The sequence below is a fragment of the Malaclemys terrapin genome, chromosome 4 (assembly GCF_027887155.1).
Source record: "Malaclemys terrapin pileata isolate rMalTer1 chromosome 4, rMalTer1.hap1, whole genome shotgun sequence".
Classification (NCBI taxonomy): Eukaryota; Metazoa; Chordata; order Testudines; family Emydidae; genus Malaclemys; species Malaclemys terrapin.
In genome coordinates, this window is record NC_071508.1 from 134,243,666 (window position 1) to 134,260,875 (window position 17,210).

The 17,210-nt window shown below is 40.9% G+C and overlaps 1 protein-coding gene across 1 annotated transcript in view; it reads left to right on the plus strand.

Moving 5' to 3' along the window:
* The window catches only part of KIF26A (kinesin family member 26A), a 130,303-nt gene that overhangs the window by 61,833 nt on the left and 51,260 nt on the right, over window positions 1–17,210 (plus strand). Inside the window, exon 4 of the mRNA XM_054028426.1 lies at window positions 5,136–5,302. Within this exon, the coding sequence (XP_053884401.1) occupies window positions 5,136–5,302 (167 nt within the window). The remainder of the gene's footprint in view (window positions 1–5,135; window positions 5,303–17,210) is intronic.

Consider the following 17,210-nt stretch of genomic DNA (forward strand, 5'->3'; position numbering starts at 1 on the left):
ATCTGACTATTACTATGATTGGTACCCTATGAATACCTCAGATCGATAGAAACCCTCACAGCAGCTCCATCCCAACTCTCCTCTGCTGCTAACTAGGGTGAGAGATGGGGTGGGATGTGTAAGAATGTACAAGCACAACACTGAGAGGCTATGCAAGAATTGCTAGGGTGCCTCAGTTTCTTCACCTCTCCAGGCTCCCAGGTTCCTGGTGCTCACCCCATACTCTCCTTGAGGCTCCCATTGCTGTCGTATTTCAATCTTCTAGTACAAAAAACAAAATTTATTGCCACTATTCGCAGCTCAAAAAATTTGACTTCCAACAAGAGTACCATGGCCAAAGAGCACTGTTTGTGACTCTGCTGTTTGCATGTTCTCATGACTGACCCTGGGATCTAGCAGTTCTTGCACAGGCCAAGAGAGGTTCCCCATAGCGAGAGGGCAGATTAGGTCAGGAGTCCCAACCTGATTGCTCCAGCCACTGGCCAGCTTTCTCCCCTGCTACAGCACCTTCTAGAGATGCCTACAAAATCCCAGAATGGCAGCCAGTCCTGAAGTGTAAAACACTTTTTCAGAAGTGACGGCCTACTTCTGCTTTAATTGAAGTCAATGCGTGTGTGACTTATAGAGGGAGCAGAGTTAAATCCAGTGCTGAGCAGTTGTGGAAATCTCTCCCTTGAGGATTATTCAGTTTCCAAAGGGTTAAGGTTTTTATTTTTTTTATAAGGAACCATTAATCTTGTGGAGCAGCAGCCTATGGCAGTTAAAATATTCAGTGCAGTCAGTAACACATTATAATGACAAGGTTGTGATTTCTGCACTTGATCATGAATGATTTATGAAAATTTAGTAAACAGCGAAGGCACAGTTCCCTTTCAGCGGCCTATTGAAGTCATCTCCTTGTGAAGACTTGTGTAGTTTAAAAAAAGGCCCCAACAATCAACAAACCTGCTCCCATTCCCCTGGAAAATGATATTTTCAAAATCCATCCTTCAGAAGAGCACTGTGGATGAGGTAATGCTCACGATTTAAAAGCAACCCCTCCTTTCATTATCTTGCTTTAATCCTTCAGGGCCCATAGTTGAAATTAGTCTGAAATTGTTATTTGTGACAAATTGCAGTGAATGGGAGGTTCCCCAAGTTTTTTGGTTTTAATTTTCCTACCTCAGGGTGAGTGACTCGGACCTGCTCGATTTCCTAATGCCTGAATTGGCAATCCTTGAATCAGCAGTGCTTCTTTTCTCTGATGGCTGGCACAGACAGAACTGTGCATCAGTATACCTTTCCTCATGCTCGCTGTTTCTTTTCTGCTTTTCTCTCCTTCCTCTTTCATCTCTGGCTTCTCTCTCTTCCCATGCTCCATTTTTGCCTCTCTACTTGCTTATCAGAGAATGGCCTAGAGAATTTCTTTGCTAGCAGGACTGTAGATACCAAACAGATTCCTGTTCCCTGCCTTCCCTAACCCTTCCTCCCCCTTACCTCTCTCTGCCTCTTTTTCCCAATCATATTGCCACCATCCCTTTCTGTCCCTTCCCTCCCTCCCTCTTTGCTTCACACCTATTTAGAAAACATTCTCTCTAAAAGGCTCCCTGGGCGGTTGTGAGTGTCCATCTTTGTTGGGAGCATTCCCTGCTGTGCGGATGCTGAGCCTGCCTCTGCATGAAGCACTCATTGCAATCAGTTCTGGTCTCCTGTGGCCCATCAGCAGAGCCAAGGAATGGGAAGTCAATCCCTAATTAGAATCAGCCCTTCAGGAGCAGACCACTTCTAGTGCCAAACACTAGTAGTGCTTACTATTCTCTAACACTAATAAAGCACTTTTAGGCCCTGATCCAATGCCTGTTAATTTAGGTGGGAGTCTTTTCACAGATATCAACGGGCAGTGAATCTGGCCCTTAAGGTAACATTTTAAAAAAAGCCTAAGGCCCAAATTTCTAAAGGTATTTAGGCATTGTTGTGCTCAGCGTCACCATGTCTATCTGATTTAGGAGCCTGTTTCATTTTCAAAAGGGGTTTAGGCACTAAGGCTGGGATTTATACTCAAACTGACTTAGGCCTTGGCTACACTCGCGGATTCACAGTGCTGCCGTGGCAGCGCTGTGAAGCGCGAGTGTAGTTGCGCCGCCAGCGCTGCGAGATCTCTTTCGCAGCATTGCAAGTACTCCACCTCTCCGAGGGGAATAGATTGCAGCACTGTGAGAGAGCGTGCAGCGCTGCAGGCACTGATTACACTGGTGCTTTACAGCACTGCACTCGCTGCGCTCAGGGGGGGTGTTTTTTCACACCCCTGAGCGCAGCAAGTGCAGCGCTGTGAATTGCCAGTGTAGCCAAGGCCTTAGGGACTTAAGCTCCTAAGTCTAATTGAAAGTCAATGGAATTTAGGCTCCTAAGTCACTCAGGGTATGTCTATACTGCAGTTAAACACCTGCAGCTGGTCCATTTCAGCTGACTTGCGCTCGGGTTATGGGGCTGTAAAATTGCAGTGTAGACATTCCGGCTTGGGCTGGAGCCTGAGCTCTGGGACCCTACAAGGGGGCATGCTCACTCAGGATGGTGCAAACACTATTTGAAATGAATCCTAAGCTTTGAAGAACCATTTTGTTTTTCTCTGTCAATATATGGCAAAACTGATGTTACCTCTGAGTTTAAGAATACTAATTGAGTAATTAAAGACTTAATGGAAAGGTATGGATTGTCTTTAAATACATTATTTCACTGATTAATTTATCGTGCACGCCTCGTTCTCATTTTTTTTCCTTTCCGAGAATCAATGCACTCTCCTTTGAGTCCCACCTGTCGTTCGTTGATATAAATCTCTCTCTAAGAGCAAAGAGTAAAATCATTTCACTGACTAGGAAACTGCAGGCTAAATTTTTCAAAAGCAACCCTTTGGTCACTGCAACTTTTGTGTGCTGATCTGGAGATCCCCTGGGGGGACTGATGTTCAGAAAGTATTGAGCATCTATCCTCTGAAAATCAGGCCCCAGTAAGGCCTCTCAAGTTGGGGACTCAAAAAATTGAAGTGTCCAAAATCACTAGGCAGTTTTGGAAGTTTAGGCCTATGGATTTTGAACTGGTGGGTATATATCTGCATTGTTGCCCATTATCTGTATAGGGCCATATGCTATAATAGCTTCAAAGAAGGAATGAGAAATCCACTTTCATTATATGCATACTAGATATAAAAATATCTCATTCAGCAATAGAACTGTATTAAATGAATAGCTGTTAAGAGATGCGACCTACTATAAGACTAGAAATGTGGTGCAAAAAAAGGTTATCCAGTCAACAGATTCCACTGAGTCATCATAAATCTGTTATCTGTTGTCTTGAAATTCCATGAAGTATCATGTTAGCGGTGCAGATTTCACTTTTAGCTTTAGATTAAGAAGTGGCTACACAGAAAATCCAGTAGTTCATAAATCTTTGCTTCTTCTGTAATAATTCGTAACTTAAATGTACGATTCTCCACAAAACACTGTTGCATAAACCCTAGTTCTATAGAACTCCATGAAGAAATTTCTGTGAAATTCAGTGGGGACCAGGCTTTGGCCCTGTAATTATAATTTGTAGTAACAAAGGGTCTACATGGAGTTTATGGATTGCCTTCAGGCAGATTCTTTCTTGGACTCAAGTTTCCTAAATCAGTCTATAAAATGTTTTCAGTGAATTGTTACGAGGAAAAGGATCAACTACTTAACAAACCCCTCCACCCAAACTCTGTAAGCGTTGGATCCTTAGACTTCAGTGGGAATAGCGGGTGCCCAGAACCTATCAAGATGGATTTAGCACTTTTGAAAATTGGGCCCTCAATGAAACTGCATGCAGCACTTCAGGTGTGAAGTGACTGACTGGAAAGGAGTTGCTTGACATCTGAAGAATTTTGCCCCTCCCACTCTGATGAGAGAAGCTCAGTTTGGATTTTTTTAGAGTGTGATAAAGCTGAGGTGTTGAATGTAAGTGTGGACGCACTATCATGTCTGTGTAGCAGATAGTTCTAAAACGTGATCTGTGGTGGCCTAGAATTTAACATTTGGTGGCATCCCAGGGAGTATTTAATTGCATTTGCGCTGCATTACAAGGCTGTCTCCTTTTTCTGAATTTATTTTAGCTAATTAGTTGTAAATGTCAGAGTAGTATTTCAAATGACAGAAACATCCTATATTATTATACATGAAGCAATTAACTCTTCTGACAAATATTTATTTTGGTGTCTTCTTTAATTAAGCCTTTTGTACTCTTGGAAATACAGCGTGTTCTCCCCAAAAAGGACACTTTTCCAGCCCTGTGGTTGTGTATTTTTGCAGACTGCCATGGACATCACAAGTAGCTTAATGAAACTTGGCACTGGAAGAGTTAATAGGCCTACATGTTAGGATACTTACATGACACTGTCTGTTTCAGAATACAGATTTCTATGATATTTTGGGCAAAAACAAAAAACAAAACCCCAAACAAACCAAAAACTCCCCCAAACACCACTGATTTGGGACATTACACTGAAAATGATTAATCCCCAGGCACTCTTGTTCTTTGCACAGATATCATTTGCAGGAGACAGAAATGTAACATACTTGTGCCACTGATGCTGATGGAAAAACAGCAGAGCAGTGGCTTATATAGGTTTTTTTATTTAAAAATATCGATGTTTTTACTTGTTTCTCGTGGCTGCTCATGTGGAAACAAGTTACAAATATGATTGTTTGTTTGTTTAGCTCCTTTTAAACAGATAGGTCTCATAGTTGATGTGCCACTGAGAAATAATTCCTGACAGTTATAACTGAACCAGATAAACAGTTCTGCCAGCCGCAAAATAACACTGTAAAACAAAAGGGTTCTGCTTATCGTTTTTCATTTCTTCATGCTTGTCAAACTATTTAACCGTGCATTATCCAGAACAAAGGGTCTCCATATTACTCTGCTTGTCTGCTGTGGTCTGGTTTTAACCTTCTCCACTGCAGGGCCCTCTATGGCATGCTTGTCCACCTTCATTACTTTTTCCTTGTTGTCGCTATGTTTTAAGCACAGGCTGCAAGGTTGCGATTTAGAAGCACTACCTTAAAATTCAGGCTGTCATACATTTAATCTATGTTCATATGTATACATCCGCATATGTATCTTTTAAAATTTTTCTTCAGGCAGAAACGGCAACAGAGGGTGGACGGGAAGGTCCTAACGTTCATGTCGCCTCAGGGCAGAACAACTGTGACCAAACTGGAACAGGCGGCTCACTGACCTCGCAGAGTTTGATCGCTCCTGCTGGGGCCTCTGCTGGTACTTCAGCTGCGGCTTCATTCTTCATAAGGTAGTGTTGATCTTTACAATTTACATAATTGCTAATGGATGTTACATGGTTATAAACTGAAGTTTCCACTATGAATAACAGTTCATGTTGGCGTATGGTGGCAATTGCTGAGAAGGGAGGTAACCATCCTCTCCAGACAATGGCCTTGCACCATTGCTGAGGTCATGTTTTTATTTCTGGAGACCTAGCGGGTATAGTTACATATAACAAATCCACCACATGATAGGCTTCCTTTGAGCAGGGGTTTTGCTGCTCTGTACTGGCAGAACAGAGATGAGAAGCTTAAACATCATCTACCTCTATTATAATTTGTTTAGTCATCAATGTTTTGTGCACACACAATTGACATACATTTTCAGAACCCCCTCAAAAGAAGTACTAAAACTTTGTGGATTATTAATGGGACTGAAGCCAAGGCTGTCTCTCTTTATGCCAATCCAGCTTTTGTACGAGTGCGTGAAGAACTCAGTTGTGTTATCCAAAATGCTGACATGGACAATAGTAAAATCAGACGTTGTTCTTGTTCATGCACATCCAGCAGCTGATCTAAGAATTTTTTGGGGTAGTTCTCTGGCCTGTGCTATACAGGGAGTCAAACTAGATGATCATATTGGTCCCTTCTGGCCTTAGAAACTATGTGTCTACAAGATGGTATGTGTGTGTATAACTAAAGGAGCAAACCCTTCATTCCACATGCTCATATTGCTTATGAAAGCGTTGTTCATAGTGGTACCATATTAACATGCATCCATGTTTGTGCTATTTTTTTCCCCCATCTACCCCAAAGGGTAAGTCTGTATTTTGACATTTGAGATTATTTGGGAAAAATGAAGAACACTTTTTATTTAGGTTGTTATACAGTAACACAGGGTTTCTCAAACTTCATTGCACCGCGACCCCCTTCTGACAACAAAAATTACTACATGACCCTGGGAAGGGGGATTGAAGCATGGCAGTGGGGCCAAAGCTGAAGCTTGAGGGCTTCAGCCCTGGGTGGGGGGCTGTAACCTGAGCTCTGCAGCCCATGGCTGAAGCCAAAGTCTGAGCTCTGCCACTTAGGGCTGAAGCCCTTGAACTTCAGCTTCATCCCTGGACGGCGGGGCTCGGACTTTGACTTCAGCCCCAGGCCACAGCATATCTAACGCCAGCCCTGGTGACCCTATTAAAACAGGGTCGTGATCCACTTTGGGGTCCCGACCCACAGTTTGAAAACTGCTGCAGTAATATAACATGCGCATGTGTATAGCATTTTTTCTCTTGTAAATGGTAACAAAAATAGGCTCTCAGATGAAAAGCTTGAATTTCAAGGTATAGCCTCTAATAAATTGTTAGGACCAAGTGGCAGAGTTCTCACAATAGAGGTTCATTATGAAAATGGTTACTGAACTATCTTGGTGAAAATGCTGGTGCTATAATTGCTAATGTTGGTTAAATGGAAAACTATTGAGCAGATGGTAAATTCTAAAACAACAACAAAAAAAAACCCTAAAACCCTTTTAGGGACTCATCCGCGCTTTTCAATTTCTTTTCTATACGAAACTCAATTTGTAACATTCTGTTGGGAAAGTTCAGTGTGTTCAAATGTTCAAGTGTTCAAATAGTATTAAGAAATTTTCATGCTGGGAAAACTTGTTCATATCATGCATATAGAACATCCTTTCTTTTCTCCTTTCAATATCTTTTGGCCAGATTTTCTGATGTATTTGAGTTTAAATGAAGCCTTTGCTTCTTTCCAGGCCAACTTCTTGTGACATTACGCCACACATTCTTCTTAGCAATATTTCTATGATATGAAAATGGCCTAACTAAGATGTTTTATGGAAGATGGGTCATGTGAGATATCATTGGAAAGGTTATCATTTACTGAATGTGATTATCCTATTTGTATGCATGTATCATTTCTGTATCTGAAGTTAGAAATATTGACTATATAAGAATTACAACTGTGTTTTCGCCTGGGGAATGCCCACCAGACAGTATGCGATCAGCCGGGAATGGGCCATTAGGGAGAACAGTAGGACTTTGAAGATACTAATCTCCCTCCTTCCTGGGATGCTGCAGAGTCCTGTGATCATGTCACCTGGTATTGGACACCATCCTGGACTTCTAGTGTTTTTCCATTAAAAGGGGGCGGGGGTCAAACTGGGAAACAAAGGATTCCCGCCATATTCAAATCCTATTTAAGGCTGGGGAGTGAGTTAATCTAGGTTCTTCTTCACTGCCTCCCCGCACAAGAAGAAAGACTGCTGAAAACACCTGAAGAAACAAAGGAGCTAAACTGAGGGGAGCAGGGGTTGAGCCCAGGCGATCAAGGTCTAGCCTGTGAAAGGAATATCTGGAGATTTAAGCTGTAAACAGTGAAGTTTACCTTCAAGAAACTCTGCAACCTGCATAAAACAAAATTTAGGAATTTGCTACTATTAACCAATTAATTTAATTTATTAAGTTTAGGTTGCATGTTTTGTTTTATTTGCTCAGTAATCTGCTTTGTTCTGTTTGCTATTCCTTATAATCACTTAAAATCTACCTTTTGTAGTTAATAAACCTGTTTTTGGTTTATTCCAAAACCAGTTTGTGTAATTCATAACTGGGGTGGGGGACAGGGAGGGGAAAAGCTGTGAGGAAGGGAGCGGATTTCATGAGCCTACGCTGTATAGATCTCTATCCAGCGCAAGACAATGTAATTTTTGGGTTTCCACCCCAACAGAAGTGTGCACTTGAGTGCTGGGCAATCCCCGATCTGAGTCTTCCCACACACAGCTGATTTCTGTAAGCCTTTGGAGCTGGGTGTGTCCCTACCTGCGTGTGTGCTAGAATAGGCTTGAGAGCCTGGAACAACAGGACAGGGTGAGAGAGCCCAGGGTGGTGGAATGGGCGGGCTCACTGGGACCCCAGTACATCAGGTGGTACCCCAGAGTGGGCGGGCAACTTGTCACACTTCTCTTCTTCCATGATCCTATTTAAAGACAAATACTAGTCTGAATTTATGTCCTGTTATGACTACAGATAATATGCTGCTTTACACACAAAATAACTGCATTAGGGTGTAATTCACACCTTTTGTTATGCAAATTCTGTGTGTCGGCACTCTTACTTTGATTTAGTTCAAGTTGCTTTGGATTTATTTCAGTGCAAGTTTGTATGTACACAGTCTTATGCAAGTACAATGTGATAACTTCACTGCAAACTCCAGAAGACAGGGAAGTAGGACTGTGAGGGAGAAAATTCTTATTCAATCTCAGATATCTGAAATCATAGGGGGTGGTGGAAGTAACTGGCCAGATAAATTGTCTTTTCTTTAAGAGGTGTTTTTTTTTTTTTAACCCTGGTTTCTTCTGTAATGATTTTTATGGGCATGATGCAAAAATGTTGAAGTCAATGGAAAAACTCCCATTGACCTCATTGGGTTTTGGATCAAGCTCTGAATGCTTTCTATGAATCCATCTTTGTTTCCACTGAATCAAAATTTTACAGATTTAGCACTTAAATTCTGGCTAAAACATTTGAAAATCTATTAGTCATGGTGCGTGTTCCCTATCATTATTCCTTAGGAAAATGTCTTCTGTTCAATTGTTAACTAAATAACAGTTGGTTGAAATATTTTTGCAGAATTTTGTAATGACTTTTATCAAAAAATGAAACTTCTTGAAAAATTATCAGTTATCAAAATTTGCTGTGAGGTTTTATTGAAATTATTTTAGAACTTTTTCATATACAAAAACTTTCATTCTCTTACTGATAACCAGGTTTTCAGCAAACAAAAATGTTTAAAAACAACTTGAAATATGTTTTTTTATAAAAATGTAGGCCAAAATATTGCAGAAAATCCCCCCCCCCCCCATGGAAAATGGTTTAATTTCAAACGTGTGAATCAGAAACAACTTCAGAAGCAGTTAAAGCAGGTACTGCTTCCCAGGGCCGCCTCTTCCTTCCAGCACTCCTTGGTCCCAGAACGGGGTAGCCTTTTGGAGGTTAGGACTCATGCAGCGCCAGCCTCAAATCCCTCAGCCATGTATTATTTAGGCAAGAAAGCCAGGCAGAGATTGAAGCTGGCCTGAGCACCTGCAGAAGCAGTTAATCAGCGACTACTGGCTATTGATGTCATTGGAGTATTTTTTTATACTTTTGGTCAGACACCTGGTGCTGATTGGCTGTTTGCTCTAACCGCCACCCACCTCCTCCCTCAGTCTTTTCGCCTCATTCTATACTTGCCTTTCATACCCTCCAGCTTCCTCCCCTATTCCCTTTACTCCCTTTTATGTCCTCTCTCCCTTCTGTTGTCTTTGTGTTTAGCTAATCTCCCTCTCAACTAAACACCATTCGCCCCTCAATAAAACAGAGAGGAATAATGGCACCAATATGTTGTTTGCTGCCATCGCATTGTCCACTCTGCTTGTATGTTCTGCTTTCCCCTACCTTGTCTGTCTTGCCTATTTAGATTGTAAGCATTTTAGGGCCGGGACTGTCTACTACCCTGTGTTTGTATGGTGCCTCATGCAACGGGGCCCTGTTCATGGTTGGTTCCTAGAAACAACTGTAATAAATATGATTATTAATAATAATTTGTGGGTTTGTGCAATATCGTTTTCCTTCTTTTTGACCAGCTGTCCTGACAGTTGGAATTTTTCACTCGAGTCCTTTTTGTTTAGTTTTGGGAGAAGACCTTTTCTCTTAGTCATAGAAATAAAGTAGATCAATAAAAGTATGCCTGGAAGCTAAATTTTAGCATATTGCAGATGTAGTTTAAATTTCTTTGCAATACAATAAAACCTCAAATAATGAGTCTACCTTTACTGAGGTGAGTAGTACCATTCACTTTAATGGGATTTCTCACACGAATAAATATTTCCAGGATCAGGCTCAGTATTATTGTTCTTAGGGAAACAACATTTACCTCAGTCAGGAAGGCCAACTAGAGGTATGCAGGCATGTTTGGGCAGTGTCTGGCTGGTTCATGGATTTACAGCCCGCTCCAACCTTCTGGCATCTCTGCTGACATTAAAATCTGCATCTTTGCTGAGTGTTGCTCTCTCCCCTTTTCATTATTGTATGCTTTGCCATGCTGGGGGGAGGGGAGGAGGCATCTGTACTGTGTTTATTTGCTTATGTTTGTTCCTTACCCAAAATTGTAAGCCTATATTTGTAAGTTCACAATTAGTTGCTCTGAAGATAGTAAACAGGAACATGGCTTCAGGTGGGGAAAAATAATTAAGTTCTGTAGCAAAATATTTTTCTGGGTATACAATATATGCATGATTCCAAATGAAGATAATTTAAGTAGCCCTGGTACAGAATGCATTTGTTTGGTTAATACATATGCAATCTGAATCTGCATATTGAGTAAAGAGCTCTTTTTCATTTTACCTGTTTGCTCAACTTCAAGCTTAATTATGTATTTTGCTTTTTATTTATTTTGATATTTTATTCATCAGCTTGAAATGCAAAAGTCTCTGATGTGGAAGTGCTCAGTATCCAAAATCAAAACCAAACGTTAAAAATAGTGGATGCAAGTGTGTCAGCAGAATAAAGTCTGTTTTAATCTTCCCTCATCCCTTGCTGTATTACCAGAAAAACGTTTTGACCAATATTGGACTCTGTCATATTCAGACCTGAAGAAGGGCTCTGTGTAAGCTCGAAAGCTTGTCTCTCACACCAATAGAAGCTGGTCCAAAAAAGATATACCTCACCCACCTTGTCTTTCTAATATAAACAAACTGTCTGAACTTGCAGTCTGTAATCAATGGGAGTATTCCCCGAGTAAGGACCACGAGGTTTGGCAGAAATAACAGATTTCCAGCAGGGAACTGGCAGAGCAAGAAGGCTTTCCTTTAACAAAATAAAATAAAAAGTACAGATACAGAGCCAACTTCTGTTCTCACTTCAGAGAAGAGGCTCGTGGTATAAGAGGAGTAGAATTTTGTCCCATATTGATCAGATTTAAGAAAAGTACAGTGGAGCAGATCTGAAGTCTAGTATTTGTAGAACTGTCATGGAATTGAACTCTGCCTAGCTTTAGCAGTCTGAATTTTATAACCATTGCCTGGCTCCCTCCCCCCCCCCCCCCCCCCCGCCCAAGAAAGTGATATGAAAAGCTTTGTTCTTACCAAATGAAAGTGGGCCCAGTTCTGCTGTCACTGTGGTCAGGGCACTTGTTTCTTGTGGGGATACCATATAAGGCTGTTATAAGATGTAAAACTTTTGTTGACTGAACACCTCAGAGAGAGGAGCACTGTAATTTCCAAGAGCATGAAGGAAAAAGGGGGAGGAGGAGGACGAGGTTAGGAATGAGAGTGCACTGGGGGAGAGGTTAATTGCCTAGTTACCAAAAGGGAAAACACCACTCCCCTGAGAGAGAAAAATCAAGCTCCCTAAAAACTGAAGCAATCACCATTAATCTGTGACTTCAGCCTGTTTGTGACTTGTGACAGTTGTGGTGGTGATGCCTGTGTTCCTCGATAGGAATTCTACTCAATGAAGCCATCTGTGGCTGGCCTTGACACAGAAAGACAAGACTGAAGTAAGATTTGAGCACTGGCAGGATGTTTACTGAAGAATCAGGGGGATTTAAAATCTTAGTGTAAGAGGCTGGATCACATGATGGGAGGAGGAACAACAAAATATTAAGTAACCCTTCCTAAATCTTTATCTTGGTAGATTTTGGAATAGCCCTTCTTCTTTTCTTCCTCCCAAATCAGCTTATGAGAGATGTTCTTTCTTGCATAATATATGTCTCTCTTATACTGCTAAGAGCTTTTGCAAGATGTTTGTGTATGTGCCAATTAATCATGTTTACATTTGCAAAATGACTTCCATTGAAAGTAGGATAATTAACTATAGTTGCAACGTCTTAACACCCATACTACCATTTTGGTTTTACCAAATATCTTTTTAATTACTGTGTTTACTTGGGTTACTGAATCACTCCATAGTGATATAGGGTAAAATTCTAGGCTCCCAAATAATTTAGGCACTTTTTGAGAGTTTTGCCAATAGGGCCCAATTCACCAATATATTCTAATTTTATTCTGGGGTAACTCCATTTAAGTTAATAAAAATGGAGTAAGACAGCATTGAATCAGACTCATTATTTTTCTGTTGCCTACCTACTCTTGAGTGTGCAAGAAATCTCTCAATTTATATGCATAGTGTTTTTTGCTATTTACTAGGAAAATTCTATTCATCAGTCCATTTGCTTATCAAGGTCATAAAATATCTAGACAGTGAATAGTATGCATTATATTTAGAAACTTAGTAGGCTTTTTGTAGATTCAGGATACTCAATCATATTTTAATTCATGTGAGTCGTGGATTAAAGAATCTAATTATTCACTAATGAGCAGTAATGGTACATATAAACTAAGGGTCACTATCCTATTACAGGCACCTGATGGTTCACTGATAACCATTTGGTCGTTAGATTGACCATAAAATACAGTCAATAATTGAGGTTACTCATAGAGCAGACACCTTATCAGCTTTAGGCATGGTGGGACAGCTTGTCAGTACTCAGTATACTGATTGTGCTGTGACTGAGCATATGATTAGGGTATTGAAGCAGTGTGTATCTAATGAAACTTCAGGAAAGGCATAGCAATATTACCACAACCGCTAAATGACTAATGTGGTGTTGTTCCAAGCCTCAGATGCTTCAATTAGTTCCAATAAACTGTATCTTGAATATTTATTTTAATGTGATCTAGTGTAGCGGTAGGCTCAGGACTTCAAAAATTGTGTGTACAGGCTGTCATTACACTAGTCTAAATTTGGAATCTTTTGGGGACAGATACAATGGATATGAAATCTGTATGGCTTTGAATGAAAATCTAATGGAAGAAATAAAGGCTATCATGCCAGTTCCACATTTTGCAGTTTATTTTTGCATTTTTCTATTTAAAATACTTTCCGAAAAAATCAGGCACCACCTATTGCATAAGATAAAGCTATCTGTGACAAAATTTTATAGCCATGTATTCCGCTCTTAGATTCATCCATGCAGCTCCCATAGACTTGCACATGTGGATCTGAAGTCAGAATTTTTCTCTTAGTATATTGTGCCATATGAACAGTTAAAATGTTCTAATTCATGAAGACTTCTAGGGAGACTTCATACTGTATCACAATGCTTTATACTGTCTGAGAAATCAGACCTAAGACTCATTTTTTTTTTTACTATTATATTTTTTCCATGACAATGCCTTAACTTTCATAAATTATTTAATACAGCGAAGGATGCAAACTGCCTTTTGTCTTTCTGAACTGCTGTTCAAGCTTCTATGATGTGACCTTGGAAAGTAACCATAGAAACATGTTAAAAGCATCAACCTAAAATCCGTAGTTCACTATGACAGTGATGCAGATTCCATGAAAGAAGATTATGATGTATTAAGAATACTAGTGGCAAATATCACCTCTAACCTGTTAAACCTGATTATTCCATGACTATCAGTACTTTCAGCTTTTTAAAGTTGCTATATTAAAAAACTGTAGCTAAATCATTCTAATTTGTCAATCTAACTTGCAGTTCTACTAGACACAGGCATTATTTTTCTCCTGAGTTCATAATATAGTTCACCAGTTCTCTATATTTAATAGCTGTAAACTTTTACTCTCTACCTGGCTGGCGTTGACTGGTATCGTAGCTTTGTGCAGAGTTGGTATAATTTAAATCTTCTTGGCAGATAAAGTGGATAACTGGGTCAAGAGTTATGTAGCTCACTAGTAGGTAAAGGGAATTTTTGACTAATCAGATATTGAGTTAGACCTTTTAGTGCAGGATTGCTGTGGTGAAGGCTAGTTCGTAAGTCTGAAACAAAAGTCTAGGGTAGTCCTTGATATTGCTAAGAATAACAGCAATGAAAGTCCAGCTGAATGTGGGGGGGAATGAAGCTAAGTCACTTATTATTAACTTCCTTATTAAGCACAATCCACACCCAAAAAATCCTAAGCTTTCTCTTGGTATGATAGAAAAAAATAAAAATTGAATTAATTAACTTGAAAAGCCCAGTACCAGCACATCCCAATTAAAGCTACCCTACTGATAAATCTATCCCTATCCCCATGTATATTTCATCTTCAGATTGCCATTTAATAGCAATAATGAGCTAGGTACAGGGCCATTCCTGGGGAGCAGTGACAGACTAGTATTAATGGTCCTTGATTACTACTTGGAACATTAACCCTTCCTCTTTAATCCCCCCGCAATGCCCGGTCTCTATTGTTGCTGTTTAATTTTTGTTTGGAAGGGCATCTTCTTCCTTAAGTTTAATAAACCACAACATTTACACCTGCCTGGAAACTGTAGCACATGCACCCATTTTGCTCTCTGTGTGTGTATTTTAAGCCACATCCCTGTGGTGCTTAGCAGTGTTATGCCATTGTGGAGAAGTGACAATAGGAAGAGCAGGGACTATAGAATTGTACAGTATCTTATAACATTTTAGGGCAATTTATGAGTTCCTATTTGCTATGGCAGCATAATACTGACTGTAAATAAGAGCAACAATGGATGTGTTAGTCGCATCCTATTTCATGTTAACACACGAGGGGGGTTCTGTGACAAATCTTAACTAGAAAGTCATGTTTGAATCAAGCAGGCTTTGCTCTTTAAGGCAGAAATGACTCAGAACACCAGACCAAAGAGGTAGGGAAGATCAGAATGTCTAATAGCACTAATATAGCTCCATACATTTACACAGTGCTGTATAAATAGAGTAAGCCAGGTTTCCTGCTGTGAAGAGTTTAACAAGGCAAACAAAGACAATACACAGAACAATAGTTCAGGAAAGGGAGAGTGTAGAGGAGTTGTAGCAGTCAGGAGGAGAGTTAAGGTAGATTCAAAGGCATCAACACACTGGAGCTGAGACAAGGAAAGCAGCAGAAAAGGCAGAGAGGTTAATGGACTGGAGATCAGAAAAGGACAGAGTGATTAGACAGGGGAGGGGAGAATATGCAATGCTGGTAGAGAGGAAATGGTGATCAGAGAGGGGGACTTTAGAGAGACTAGAAAGAGAACAATCAAGAGAGTGACTGTCATGGAGAATGGGGGAATCAGTCCTCAGCTGCAAATCCGGGTTAACAAGAGGCATATAGAGCCAGAGGGATTAGAAGGGTCATCAGCATAGAAAATGAAGTCAGTGAGGATGAGGGAAAGGGATCATGGCAAGTGCCAAGCATCCAAATCAGGGAAATAGGAAGGAAGAGAAGTTAGGATGGAGATTGGGAGAGGGGTAGCTAGGCAGAAAGCAAGGAGGGACAGGCTGGAAATGGGAAAATAGAGAGAAAGAGGAGGCCAGTACAGCGAGAGAAGGACAGGGCAGTCAAAGAAATGGAAGCAGCAGAGGGCTACGCTGGAGGGAAAGAACCAAGATTTTGGTGAGGGCAAGTAGGAGGAGGTGACCAGATTCTCAAAACAAAAAAATGGGGCATCTTTCACACTGGGGCTGGGTGAGAGAAGAGGGGGCATATAGATAGGAACAGGCACCACTTCTGGTGGTGATGCAGGTGCCACCTATCTGTCCCTCATTTTTTGGTGAGTGGGGGTGGGGCCCTCGGTGTCTCTGGCCTGGATACATTATTATGTCTGTGCCCCACGGGTGATATGACTGGGTGGGGGAATGGTTTCCCAGACTCTCCCACTGTGCCCCCAACTGGGAGGGAAGAGTCAGAGGGAGTTGCTGATTATAAAATCAGACACTTAGATGTCCTGTTGTAAGACTCCAAATTTCTGGGATTGACTGTTGACCAGTCCTGTCCTGGGGTTGGGGGTGGGGGGAAGAAATGAGACATTGGGTCACATCAATCATTCATAGGGATGGAGTAGGGACTCCAAAGAGAGCAGGAGGCAGAAAGGGAAAGGGCAGAAGAAGAACCAGGCTGGTAAACATTAGAGTCATTATACCTGGTAGAATGCTTTAAAAATCATTTGCAAAGTGTACAGCTCACCCATCCAGGCTGGGTGTGCTCGCTGCACACTTGCTAGTAGCTCCTAGTAACAACAAATGTCCTGTGGCTTTTTATTCAGTTTTGTGACACAATAAATACAGAATTAGTACTCAACAAAACACATCCAGTCTCTACAGCTATCCAGTTACCTTACAGATCCTTGTACCTTGAGGCTAATCCCTCAGGAGATGAGGGCTGACTTTTATCAGCCACTAAACACAGAGCAGCCTAGCTAAACAAAAATGAGATTCTGGAGCATAGGATGCAGCCTCCGGGGCTTGCTGAGCTGGTGCAGCCTAACGCCTATTATCTACAGGAGCTGTTGCTGGCATTGCTACTGGGTATACATTTTGAACCACTTGTGACGTCTGGGAGAGCTAGATAAAATCAGTTGAAACCAATGTCTCATAAATATGTGGAAGGGGAAATTCCGGTATCAGAACTCCACGAATTTGAACTTCCAGGGAATGACAGAACGGGCCAGAACAGGGTGGGTGTAGTGGAGTCAGTGGAAGGGATTAGCAGTGTTGCAGAGAGGGTGGCGAGTATGGCTTTTTAACTGGGCAGAGCCTGATATATTCATGAGGAATCTTGAGTCCCATCCAGTGGATATTTGCCATTATTCGCTTTCTGTTCCCTTAACACTAGATTTATTTATCTAACTAAGTATATTTTCCTTTCCCTCTGTTCCCATATTTCTCCCCTTCCTAACTTCTTTCTTTTCCCATTTTTTTCTGCATTTTTGGTCTTTCCAATCTGCCTTTGCTTTTTTTATTGTGTTGGTTTTTTAACTCCCAAACTTCAGCCCTCATTTTGTTTCCTATATTTATGTTTCCCCAGACTTAGATCAGCAGCAGTGGCAGCTGCACTGATGATTTTGCTTCAGTATGGATGAAGCATTCCATAGGTAAAATGATAATCGTGACTTTCCAGCTGGGCTGGAATCTGACAGTTTGCACCTGTTTCT